Raw genomic sequence first — 13359 nt, 5'->3', positions numbered from 1 at the left:
TCGTGTATCTGTTCCAATAACTTGTTATTAATATTTATCTGTTTGAAAACTGTTTTTGTTGTGACTCTATTCAAAGCCTTGAGCTGCGAGGTCGGTTCTATTAAAGTAAATTACAATAAGTTTCTTAGTTAAATTTTGTTCCTGTCACTAATCCTATTCTGTACAGGTTCAATCCTCATGTAGTTAAACCCAAACTAATAATTTGGAAATTTCCTCTTGACCTATTATACATTATTTCTCTTAACTTCTATAATATAAAGCTCACCCTTGGAGTGTGAGGGCGTGCTGTGATCAGACGCGTTGTCGGGTAGAGTGAAGCTGTGTAGGGCGGAGCACGCGCCCCTCCTCTGTAGGGAGCCCCCGGCGCCCGTGCCCGCGGGTGCTGCGGCGTCCGTACTCACGGAGTCGCGGCTGCAAGTATTATACAGTACAGTGGAGTTAACCAGATATATGCGATTGACGTTCTTTAAATATATAATCATATCTGGATTCACAGCGAAATTTAAACATAAGATTGGGTCCAATCCTATTGTTACTGTACCTATCTCAGTAATTCCTAGTACTTACTGCGTGTAATGTCCCAGGGGTTCGTAGGCGACGTAGTGTCCTCGCTCCCGCGCTGTGGACGCGCTCGCGTACACCTCGGACCCTGGCGCCGAGCATGTACCCAGAGGACACTGACCCGACACGCCTGATACAAATAATATATTAAAGCTCTGATTAAAACCCTCGGTATTTTATTGTTGACGTATGAGGAGCATTTCACCAAATTCAACGTGCGCCAAACAAAATTAAATTAGCTGCATATTAGTTGACCGTTGAGGGCACAAATTATTTCAGTTTATTTTGCGCATCTTTATCTTTTATGCATTATAATAGTTAAAGTGACTCGAGATAGAATATATAATAATATCCGCATAGAAATTATATATTTAGACGATATCATGATTTCAAATATTTATTATTCGATGGATTTTAAGGAAATAAAACTAAACGGGACGATGGCAAGACTAGCGTGGAACTAAAGTTAAAGTAAAAAAACAAACATGAATACAAAAATTATTAATTAATAATGAAACAACTATGTTGTGTATAAATAAGTTTGTATATAGACGACATCAGTGTGGATACTTACATGGCGCGGGCGGATGTGACGTCAGAGAGGACTGCGGCGACCCCAGCGGCGCTACACCCGTCAACAGCGGCGTGCTCTGGACAAACAAACATTAATAACAGACCTTAGCATTGAATGCGTAGTACATTATTGCAGTAATGCTTCGTTTCCTGAATTAAAGAAACATTGTTTTGTTATAGATCAATTGAATCTCTTAAATGAGGGTAGTGCAACTTGATTTTTTGTTAATACCTGATCCGCCAGATGTCTCCGTCGCTCGCAGGTGCCGGTGCAGCCCACGCCCACGCCCACTCCGACACCAGTCATAGCTGCAAGATCAACATTGGTTTCGATAATATATAAACCTACACTTTGAAATTGACGAAAACAAATATACAGAGAGGTGTGTGCGTGTGTTGATAGCACAGCATAGATTAGAAAATTAAATCTCCTTAATAGTTCAAATATCTATGTATATATAAATAGTGAAAAATACCTTTGATACTGAGAATATAAAAAGAGGCGATGAATGAATTAAAATGCACAAAAATAAGAAGCACCTAGCAGGTCGCAGCGGTAGTCGAGGGGCGAGGCTCGGAGCGGGGCGGTGTCCGCGCTGCCCGACGACGAGCGACGGTCTACGTGCACACAGACAGACATACAGACAGGATACACGGGAGGGAGGGGGAGAGGAAGCAACACAAATTATACATATACAGGGCGATTGGAGTAACGAATGTTCTCTGTAAGACCAACAATCTCGTTCATCTTACTCCAAACACCCTGTATGAACAAAACAAATTGGCAAAAAAAAACAAAGTGCACATTTATGTAACGAACTATGATTTCTCAACTAAAAATATCGAAATACTTCGAGTGACTCTACAGAGAGTATAATTAAGTGATCGTACACACTTAGTGACGTGCGGTTAGTTTCTCTTACCGACGTATGTTGGGACGTATCGCCGGTCGAGGCTGGTGATGGGCGGCGGATGGCGCGCCGGCTCGTACTCCGCCAGGTGGGGGGCGGGGAGCGCGGGCAGCGCGGGGTGGGGGTGAGGATGAGAGTGGGGGTGGGGGGTGCGGGATAGGGTCAACGTCGACGACACCAACGCGCTGCCTTCGACGCTACCCGCTGATACTAGGCACAAAGTGTACAGAGACGTTTTAATATTCGTCTTCATCAGTGTTCTAAAACGAAACAGGTGACTGCGACACGACCAGTATGAGGTTTCGCAGGTTACCGATGTTAAGGTGTGTACTAAAATTAATTCAAACAAAATTGGATACTAGGAAAAATTGTATCTACGATTTCTGAACGTAAATACCAAAGTCGACGTTGACGTTAACATTAATCAGAGAAGCTTAACATGAGTAGTGTACTGTTCGTTGTATAATCTTTTTGCTACTTCACAGTAAAGTACTTCACAGCAGACATATCGTCATCCCATGCAGGGTACGAGTGTAGTGAGAGGGCGCGAGTCGTACTCTTACTGGCTGAGCTGTGTAAGCTCTTGTCCATGTGCTTCAGCTCCATCTGGTCGTGGTGGATCCAGAGGTCTGGAGGCTTGATGCCAGCTGACGCGGACGCTTTCTGGTAAGTGCTGGAACAGATATACAAACACACATACTCACACGACCGACATTCCCTTGTACCGATGTCGTCCATGTAAATACTTCATTAATAAATAACATGTCACAGGACCAACACGCACTACAGGATCAAGCGACTCTCGAACTTAATGTTATACACATAAGATGTGGTATTTGTTGGTACCTGGTGTCTGGGGACATGGGAGGCGTGTTCCTTCTGCAGCACAGCGACAGAGCGAGGGCTGCTGCGAGCGCCAGCACGGCACAGGCGCCGCCCGCACTGGCCCACAACCACGCGGACGTGGCGCTCGCCAGACCCGCGCCTTCACCGCTCTCTGGGGACGGACACCAGATATAGTATCTAGTCTAGTCTAGTTAGGAATCCGACAAAAAATTAAAATAGAAGGGGATTATACTAGTGCTAAATTACCAACTACACAAAGATAAACTGTCTTCTTGCAGTCAAACTCACCAATCCCAGTAGTGTAAGTGACGGCGGGGCTGAAGGGCCCCAGTCCCCTACTGTTCCGGGCCTGTATCTTGAAGCTGTAGGTGGTCCGCGCCCGGAGCCGGTCCACCCGGGCCCGGCCTCGTTCCCCGGGAGCCGCCAGAGCCGACCACTCCTCGGCGGCGCCCGACCCGCGGGACACGCCGTACATTATCACATACCCTGGGAATCGAAAAAAAATGTTTTAGACGTTACACGTTAAAGTTGCGACTAGTACCATAGTATAAGTAAACAGGCTGGTAGAAGTGTCAGCCAACAAGTTTAGGCTTTAACATTAACCAACTTATATTTTGCTCCCAATACTTTATATATAGTCACGTGTCAACATGCCTGTGATGACTCCGTTGGGCTTGGCGGGTGGACTCCACGTTAAGTCGGCGGCGCGGGAGGCTGGAGCCGCGGGGGACACGCGCAGTTCCCGGGGGGCGGAGCCCGGGGCTGCCTCCAGGGACGTGTTGCTGGCCAGCATCGACCAGGGAGATTCGCGACCACCTGACGGATAAGTGACTTGTGACTGAGATGCTAAAACTGACTTACTATTGACAGTAACATACAACACGATGTTATCGTTGTTGAGTTCTTGAGACGTTTTCAAAAACTACCTTTTATGAGTTTGACAGCGAACTCGTAGTGCGTGTACGGTTTGAGATCGTCCAACATGAGATTAAGATCCGAAGCGTTGTAGACGCGCGACCGTCCGCCGCCCGACCACCGCACCGCGTACCGTCGACCGTCCGCCGCCGTCTGTACGCACACAAACACACTCCGCGTCAGTGGAAACACTCACACACACCCACACACCTGCTCAGAAACACACGCTCACACACACCCCCCTCCAGAATGTACACCAACACACACACACCCACCAGTTCCTTACACACACAGAAGAACATCTCCATACCTGTCCTTTGGGTAGAGTGGGGTCGGTCCAGTACACGACGGCGGTGGTGCCGCTCAGCATGATAACCTGCGACACAACCAGCGTTATCATCGTCGCCCTTCAGGTGACCTTGACGTCACACTCACACTACGAGCCCACCTTGAGCCCCACGGGCGGGATGAGAGGCGGCGCGTCGTCCTCCGGCTGGTCGGGCTCGTCTGGTTCGTCCTCTCCGTCGTCGGGCTTGGTGCGGACGGTCGCGTACACCGCCGGGCCCAGACCCAGCGTGTTGCTGGCGCGGAGAGATATCACGTACTCCGAGTTGGATTCTGGGTCACAGACATGATGCAGGCTTTATTTGGGCGATCAATAGATCGAGAAAGTGTGTTTAGAGCAATTGTTTTAGAAGCATTTCCAGTTGACTTCATGCAATCGGTTCCATTATGCAAAGAGACACTACCCAAATCTCTTATAACATGTGAATGCGCATGCGCAGGCAGTTCCCTGGAGTGTGAGTCAGGTACGCCGAGTCCCCAGCCCAGCCAGTACCCCCGCACGGGTGCTCCGCCGCCCGCAACGCCTGCCCCCGGGCCCCCTCCCCCCGGTGTATTAGAGCCCTCCTCGCTGCCCCACCAGACGGAGATCCAGTCGCGACCGGCGCGGGCTGTCGGCAAATTATAATTTCAATCATCTGTTGCTTGTATGTGATTTAAGTACTTCTGTGTGTGTGTGCATGTGTGTGTTCGTACTGGTGAGCGGAGGCGGCGCCGCCGGCACGCTGCTCTCAGGCCTCCGTCTTGGCTGCGTGGTGGCTGAGACCCACTCGCTGAACGGTCCGGAGCCGTTAGCGTTCAGAGCACACACGCGGACCTTAGAAACAGTACCATAACAATGTAGTTTCTATGACGCTATCTTGTGTTCCTCATAATAATCTTCGTTGTCCAGAGCCGATGGTGTGCTCGCATACATGCATTAAGAAATAGATTAAATCGGTCTCTAACATTACAGTAAGTATTAATGAGGAACTAGAAATGCCCAAACCGGTGGAGCAAAATGGAACAAACAGTATGCGGGTTTATAAATATATATATGTTTGGACAAAAAACGTGCAAGAAACCTAATACTGGTAACACACCAACCGACACCTAGTCAGCGTGGTGGGTAAAGATTCGAAAGCTATTCGTTATATTATTATCTTATAGACATCGTACAAAATTATATTGCTCGAAACGGCAAAAGTAATTGAAAAATTGCATAAATAATATATACTTCGAGTATGAAGGTATTAAGTCCAAAATTAGTTTTTTCCAGCGCTGGTCATCAGTGTCTTATAAAGCCCAGTTGTTGGACATGTTATAGCCCGTGTACCTGGTAGGTGGTGGAGGGTTCCAGTCCCGTGAGGTCCGCCCGCGTGGTGTCTGCGGGAGTGGTAAGCGAGTCCGCGCGACGCGCCCCGGGGGTCCTGTACCGGAGCTTGTATCCCGTGAGGGCTCCGCGGTGCGAGCGCCCGGCCGGGGCCGACCAGCGGACTAGTAGCGACTGTCGATACAAAGATTACTTTTTATTATTTTTTTTGTCTTCTGGATAGCAGTCATCTTCAGCCTACAGCAGCAGTATCTTGAATTGTGATTCAACTAGGAAATATGAATCAAACTTGCGACCTCTGGAATATCTCGTTCCACCTGCGTGTTGCTCCTAACCAGGGACCATCACTAAGAAGTTATCTTACTAGAGACGGCGAATTAAGCATTTTATATATTAAAGTTGTGCCTCGGCGCTTCAACATATTTCTAAACAGCATTTCAAATCCTCCACATGGTTTTCTAATTTGGAACTGACCGTATCCGTGGCGGGGATGACGGTGACGTCAGTGGGTGGTGCGGAGGGGGCGTCGGCTCGCGTGGCGGTGGTGACGTCACTGGTCCCCCCTCCCCCCGCCGACACCCGCACCCGGTAGGCGGTGGCCGCCCGCAGACCGCTCAGGGTGATGCTGGTGGAGTTGGTGTACTGGCTCTGCTCGCGACCACTCTCCGTCTGCATGACGTGAGGTGATATGGAGACACAGGAACGATGATATTAAAGGAAAATATATTGTGCCTTGCACCATAGGACCGGCGGATACTGTACATACATATTGATAAGGTAATAGTTGTGGAGGTTCTTGATGATCAACACGTAAAGATTATAAGATAAGACAAATGGTACTAATATTCAGCACATTGAGCCCATACAGCTCGCGTTCCTTCCATCACTATGCTAATCATTATTTAAGGTCTGTATCAGATTAACCTGTTATTATACCTCTGTATAGTATATGACGTATCGGCCAGGAGCGGCCGGCGGCACCTCAGGCGGCACGTGAGGCCCGAGCGGCGCGGGCGGAGCCCACCACACCCGCAGAGAGTGAGCGCCCACCGCCTCCACCGACACGTTCTGAGGAGGGCCGTAGGACAGCTCCTCGTCAGGAGTGGTCACCTCTATAGTCTGCGGCAGTCATGAGAATTAGTTGGGTTAAAAAACTTCAATTCGAATGTATTTCGTCTTGAACGGTGTAATATCCTGCGGGTCACCTCTGTCGGCGGCGAGGCTGCACTGCGAGTGAGGGCGAGGGCCCGCGCCGTGTACGTGGTGCGAGGAGCCAGGGACGCCAACACGGCCTCGCGCCGCCGAGCCTCGCCCGACCACAGACGCTCCCTGCAAAACACAACAATATAAGACCGCCTCGCAAAGCGTTACCAGACATACGCTGTAAAGCCCGCGGACACTCACCGGTCGCTTCCTTTCACTTTATACAGTATGATGTATCCGGTGACTTCTTCCAGCGCGTGTTTCGGCTCGGTCCAGCTGAGCGTCACGAAGCGGTGCTTGACGATGACGGCGCGGAAGTCCCCGGGCGCGGACACCACGCTCGCGTTCCCCTTGCCCGCGTCGTAGGAGTCCAGATCTTCGGAATAATCTACGTTATCTAAGTCGTCGTACAGAGGCTCGGGGGTGAACGCTGATGACGTCTCGCCGATGAAATCCACATCCTCCGGGTAGAGGTCGGGGGTCAGGAAGGTAGGGGTCAGGTTCGTGGGGAGGGGGTCGGCTGAAAGGGGGTCAGAAATAAAAAGAAAAATAACTTAAACAATGGGAGGAAAAAATAATAGTACGGTAAAAATAATGGTAAAATGAACGTTTAAAATTATAAAAAAAAGGTTTTGAAGGAATAAAAAAAAAATTATAAAACTTGGACAGGACTCATAATGTTTTTTTTCACAGATGGGAAAAACGATCAATTCTCCTTTCGATGCAAATTAATTTAAGCGATTATCTCAGATGATACTTTGGCATAAACTGACGAAATGTGTTTGTTGGTTTTGGTGAATTTTGGAAATTTTAAGATTTTATTTATACACGACCAATGTATAAAATACAATGAAAGGAACATCACCGCGGACACTTAACACGTCCTCAAATATCAAGTCTGTTCCTTGAAGAAACTTATAGTGTATGCGGTTGTTCCCCGCTCGGCATCAATATATTGAGATATTTCATTAGTGTGAGATAATTTATACTTCACTGCTATATAAACGTATTGCTGACTATCCATGCACGTGTAGTTTCCCACGTACATATAAGTGTGTATACTCCCCCATCTATATGTATATACTCCCCAAAGTGTATATTTACTATCCCATATCTGTGTGGCTCATACCGTGCGGCGCCACAATCAGCCTGAGCGCCGCGGCAGCGCTGCCGGCAGCCGAGGCCGCGACACACTGGAACACTCCCTCGTCCACGTCCAGCACTCCCCTGATCCTCAGCGAGGTCCCGTCCACCATGATGTCGTGGTTGTTCGGTGTGAGAGGTTCCCCGTCTTTCAGCCACGTCACCACTGGCGGCGGTCGCCCGCGGGCGTCGCATCTCAGAGTGACGTCACCGCGGGTCACCGCCCTCACCACCGACCCGTCGCGGACCGACACGCGGGGGGGAGACTGGGGGGAGGGAGGAGAGAGGGAAACGGATGTTAATGATTTATAATAACGATTCCAACTACCTGTCCATATTGTTATATAATGTAATATTTGTTCTATATTAGTTGTGTGTGTCTGTACCAGGACGTGGAGGTGAGCGGAGTGGTCGGCGGCGTCGATCCTGTTGGTGGCGCGGCAGGTGTAGGCGCCCGCGTCCGGAGCCCGGGACGACACCACGCGGAGAGAGCCGCCCCCCACCAGATAGAAACGGGAGTCTAGATCACTACACACAGACCTCGATATACATGCCGATGATAATACAAAAATAGAGAGACTTAAAGTAGATAAGATTGTCGCTCATGATAATTTAAATTGTACCAATCGCATTGATTTTGGTAGACGAGCACTTCTTCTGTAAAAGCTAGCAATTAACGCTATTATTATCAAAAGGTTTCCGAGCTCATGGAACAGATCTGAGTAAAAAGGTGGTTATGAACGTACTTCAAGTCTATGGCCACGCCGTTGTTGAGCCACACGATCTCCGGCTTGGGGTTGCCGGTGGCCGCGCAGTCGAAGGTCACGGACGCGCCTGCGATACGATGAGGATGACGCCAGGTAAAATATATATTAATCTCACAGAATGAAGGTCACTTTACTGAGCTGATTTCATCGTATTGGGTCAAGTAATCATAACTTAATTAGTAAAATTTCTTGTATTTACATATATAAATTCAAATTTAATCTCCGGGTGTCCCTCAAGGAGTATTGTTAGAGGCATTTTTATTTGTCATCTATGTAAGTAATACCATTGACTTTTAAGGATATCAAAAACATATCATAGTGCTATAGCAAATATTACGTTTAAACAATAATAAAATTATAGTTATGAGAATTTCTTATCAAATAAGTCAACACGCTCTTTATAGGAACGTCTGCCTCGTCTCGTCCTACCTTCTATGACCGTGACGGGCTGCGGCGTGGTGAGTATCCTGGGCGCGGACTCCATCCCCGCCAGCTCGCTGTTCACGCGGAGATCGATCTCCGGACCCAGACTGAAATAGACATATACTTACTTTAATTGTAAGTTATTGTCTTAAAACTTGAATATTTTTCTTGTAACAGATGTCGTTGTAGTGTGGTTGTGCTTGTAAACTGTCTGTTTCTGGCGTGTATGGGTGTGTGTGACTGTGCATGTGTGTGTGTGTGTGTGTGTATGATCTTACACTGGTGGTTTGTTGGTGTGCGCGAGGCTGACGGCACATCTGTATGTGGCGGCGTCGTGCGTCCTCAGAGGGTCTATCTCCAGGGCTCCGCTGACAGTGCTGTATAAACGAGCGGCCTCCACTTGGACCGGCGAACCGTTCTTTAGCCATGTCACCTGTGTACATACATATAGCATATAGGTGGTGATGTTAAATTGACTCATTTGAACAAGTATTTATTATTATTTATTAGCCTGAAACAGTTGTAATATTTTTTTTTGTCCACCTATCGCATGTCGCATTACAGTAGGATATGGGACAGGATTAAAGTGAGATCTGGTAGGCAGTACAACAATAAATTCTATGACGGACCAAATGACTGTTGCGTTTCTATGCCCACTTCATGCGACTGGTGTTTGTGTATTCTAATCAATGTTTTAAATGAATATTCTGCTCTTTGTTGACGCGTCTGTCCGTTATCAAGTGTGTTTTAATGTAATCTTTTAAACCCAGATTGAAATCGACATCTATATTTGGACACTTTATCTTCTATTGATTTCTTATTTTAATCCTATTTCCCGAGTATTAAATAAAGTCCGCAGACTATAAATAATTTTGTATTAACCAGTTAAAAGCCTACGATCCGAATATGTTATCTAATTGGTGTGTAGTTTAACAAAACTACTTGACAATTTATTTTACCCAAATCTTTAAATAACTAGAAGAGTGTCAGTAATGGCTAGACTTGTTTTTAGCGTCTTATCCAATTTAAACGCTTGTAAATTTGACTGTTGCTTGATTTTATATTCTAGGAACCCCGTATCTCAGAGGTTTCTTATACCACTCACATTGAGTTTCAACACAGGAGGCGGTGCATGTATCTTGTTTGGTCCATACACTCTCCTCTCAGTGACTGCGGCAATCACCCTCACAGCTACACGCAGTGGTAGTTTAAGGGAACACGGGAGGAGTGCTGGGGAGCCGAGCACACCAGACATAGTACGAGGACCCTCCAGGAACTCTGGCACTTCTGTAATTTATTATGCCTATTGCTTTACAAACTCTCTCTCTCTCACTCTCTATAAAGACCTCTTATACTAATAGTTATTCCATACTTAATTAGTTCTTTAGACCATATTTGTCATTGGATATCAATAAGATCAGCATTTTCATGGCAACTTACCAAAACCTAACCAAATAAATTTTCACCTATAGTCCGATTAATTGTGATAAACATATCTTTCGAGACAAACCACAATAGAATTATAAAATATGGTCCTTAGCATGTGTAACACTCACCAGCGAGGAAGACAGTGGCCACTCGCGACACGACGGTACCTATACCATCTACCGTCGCCACACATTGGTACTGACCGGCCAGTGGTGGTGACATTCTCTCTATGAGCAGGGAGCCGTTCGTCAACTGTTTCCTGAAAAACGAACGGGTTCGTACCGATTGATATATAAAAAATACAGTATACAAAACACTAGTTTTGGTCCGCAATTTCATCCGCGTGGTTTTTGGAATTGACTTCAGAGATGAATGAGTAGCTTCAAAAATGTATATGATAAGAAAAAGTAACGTCACCTGAAGTCGCCTGAGTCACGTGACCTCATAAGAAACTAAAAAAGTTATGCTTTGATCACAAGAGAAATCCTACTAACTTTGGGACAATTCATAGAACATGTGTTATGCTAATGTGGAAGCCACATTATTGGATACCTTCTCATTTACAATATCTGTAGGATGGTCAATTCTATTTTATTCTGTGTTATGAGCAGTAATTATAATTTAGTTAATGATATTTCTATAAACGCGTTATACATAAAATCATAATAAACTTGAAGGTCAACCAGGTTACCAACTTCCAGAAATATTCATAAAACGTCTAGACATTCTTACACCTAACTTACAACCGAATACTTCAAACGTTCTATCGTTATTTTTACTTGCTATAGAGAATCCTTACCTAAAGCTATCAGCTCGTGGGAGGCTGTGGTCTCTGGTCGGAGGGGCGGAGGCGCTGTACCTCCAACTGAGCCTGGCGGGGGCCGCGGCTCCGCAGGACAGCATGGCGCTCTCCCCTTCCACCACCACCACATCCGCCGGCTCCGTCGTAAGATTGAACATCGTATCGGAAGCATCTTCGCCGCCTGGAGAAGAATAATTTATATATTTTTTTTGTCTCGTTTTAGTACAGAGATAGTCTTATTTTAATGTTCACTGAAAAACAAGCAGAGGTTTACGATTGACTCAAAAAAGGGGAGGTTCTCAAAGTAATTTGATATTTACTGAAGGTTTATTTTTGGCTAAATCTTCATCAACCACTCCACGGATAGTGGTACATTTTATGATATTTTTTAAGATTAATTAAATTTCTCCGACATCTTTAGTATTTAAAGCTGTTGGTGTCTCCACTGTAAAGATAGTATTTTTCAGGTCTTTCACAGAGCAATGAAACAAAATATCCATATCGCGGTAAAGTTTTTAATTCTGTATTAAGGCTTTGCCGGAGTATATTTCGATTCAATTCCCACAGCTCCATCAGATTGCGCGAGTGCTTTTTAAAAGAAGAAAACCCTTGAATGCTCTCTTTATTCGTGCCCTCGAGTGCTTCTTAACGACCAAATAAGTAAACCATCCTTTATAATTAAACTAAACCCTCCTCCACTCAGACAACGACGGAACAAGACCGAATGGTATGCAATTCTCAATCGTAATCCCCCTACATAAGGTCTCTAGAGACTTCCTCGTGCGCAAACATAATTTTGATCGGACGATAAGGTCCCTTTGAATACTATTTGATTGGTATACAATACAACCATCCCGCTGGTGACTAATCGAATGTCGTATGCTGAAATAACCCTTAATATCGGGTACTGAATGCGATATTTGAATTCCCAAAATTCCCCGTACGACGGTATTCGGTTGTAAATGACGAAGGCTCGATCGACACAATCGTGCCTCCAATAAAGCCTGAGAATGCCTCCGTCGGTGCAACATTACCGTGGCAAGAGCCGATCGCTCGTTTCGCACACGTAATATACGCTTTATGACAGTGTTTGTATTACGTAACTCAATGGATGCGGGAGCTTTTAAGCAGAAAATATAGTTTTTTGTCATATCAGGAACCAGTGGTCTTTATTGATAAATAAACAAAAAAAACTATTCAATGTATCTATTGAAATTGATGACATACTAAGTTGCTTTATAAAAAATAAACAAGCAACTAATGCAAAAAAACTACAAAGTACGATTATGAAGGACTGTAAAAGGATTTATAATTTCGGAGTCTTTGCTGGAAAGATCTAAGGATCTCTGTGCTCCCAGATCAGATCGTTACACGTAGTTTTCCTAATTTGATCGATAAAATAGTTTGAATTAAAATGAAATAAAATAATGAGATCTAGGATTTTCGCGAGTTTTATTGATGTGACAGACAGACGGGCAGACGGGACATCTCGTCTGCCCGTGATCACGGTTGCTGAAAAGTAACCGAAACGTCTAGATTATATATTTTTTAAAATAATAAAAATCCGCGTAGTTTATCCGAAAAATATTCGTTTCATTTAAATGAAATAAAATAATTGTCTCATCAGTCGCCACAGTATGAGGTGACAGTATTAAATAACTAAGACCTGAAGACAATTACGGTTTTTATTAGAATTAGCGGAAGATATACTAACATTAGTAGCAACTTAGTCATAATTATATGCGCAAAAATAAACATACATAACTATTAATTATGGAATGACATAGACAAGAAAAAGAAAGGAAAATATACAAGATACTTTAAATAGCCTTACTATAAGATTGCAACATCACTGCAAACCGATCGTTTTCAGTATTTGATACACAGAGCAACATTCGTACTATCATAAGAGATATATGGACTTTTTGTGATGTTATAATATCTGTTTCAGTTGATGTAAATCTTTGAAATTTTTAATTTTACAAAATAATGTATGAAAGGTATTGCCATATAAAGACCATATAGTAGACAACAGTACAATAGAATAATAAATTAAAAATATATATATCTTATTTTATTCTAATACATTAACCACGCACATCCGACCCGCATGTGCTAGCAACGCCTTAATAA

The 13359-nt window shown here is 45.0% G+C and overlaps 1 protein-coding gene across 3 annotated transcripts in view; it reads right to left on the bottom strand.

Annotated features, from left to right (window-relative positions):
* The window catches only part of LOC116776179 (neogenin), a 69688-nt gene that overhangs the window by 2321 nt on the left and 54008 nt on the right, over positions 1-13359 (bottom strand). The window contains exons 2-29 of one of the 3 annotated variants that reach the window (XM_061525218.1): positions 11224-11407; positions 10553-10683; positions 10102-10283; positions 9275-9429; positions 9003-9103; positions 8553-8640; positions 8193-8334; positions 7793-8072; positions 6865-7183; positions 6666-6789; positions 6397-6579; positions 5935-6129; positions 5464-5634; positions 4845-4965; positions 4556-4759; positions 4255-4424; positions 4117-4182; positions 3818-3959; positions 3546-3707; positions 3180-3377; positions 2892-3042; positions 2603-2718; positions 2058-2255; positions 1675-1752; positions 1367-1443; positions 1136-1211; positions 568-691; positions 266-411 (exon numbers count right to left, since the gene is read on the bottom strand). In XM_061525218.1, the coding sequence (XP_061381202.1) occupies positions 266-411; positions 568-691; positions 1136-1211; positions 1367-1443; positions 1675-1752; positions 2058-2255; positions 2603-2718; positions 2892-3042; positions 3180-3377; positions 3546-3707; positions 3818-3959; positions 4117-4182; positions 4255-4424; positions 4556-4759; positions 4845-4965; positions 5464-5634; positions 5935-6129; positions 6397-6579; positions 6666-6789; positions 6865-7183; positions 7793-8072; positions 8193-8334; positions 8553-8640; positions 9003-9103; positions 9275-9429; positions 10102-10283; positions 10553-10683; positions 11224-11407 (4284 nt within the window). The remainder of the gene's footprint in view (positions 1-265; positions 412-567; positions 692-1135; positions 1212-1366; positions 1444-1674; positions 1753-2057; positions 2256-2602; positions 2719-2891; positions 3043-3179; positions 3378-3545; positions 3708-3817; positions 3960-4116; positions 4183-4254; positions 4425-4555; positions 4760-4844; positions 4966-5463; positions 5635-5934; positions 6130-6396; positions 6580-6665; positions 6790-6864; positions 7184-7792; positions 8073-8192; positions 8335-8552; positions 8641-9002; positions 9104-9274; positions 9430-10101; positions 10284-10552; positions 10684-11223; positions 11408-13359) is intronic. The other 2 variants (XM_061525219.1, XM_061525221.1) reach the window with 2 other exon arrangements.

This window comes from Danaus plexippus, chromosome 28 (genome assembly GCF_018135715.1).
Source record: "Danaus plexippus chromosome 28, MEX_DaPlex, whole genome shotgun sequence".
Taxonomy (NCBI): domain Eukaryota; kingdom Metazoa; phylum Arthropoda; class Insecta; order Lepidoptera; family Nymphalidae; genus Danaus; species Danaus plexippus.
The sequence above is the reverse complement of the archived record's forward strand: the minus strand, read 5'-3'. Positions and strand labels throughout refer to the sequence as shown.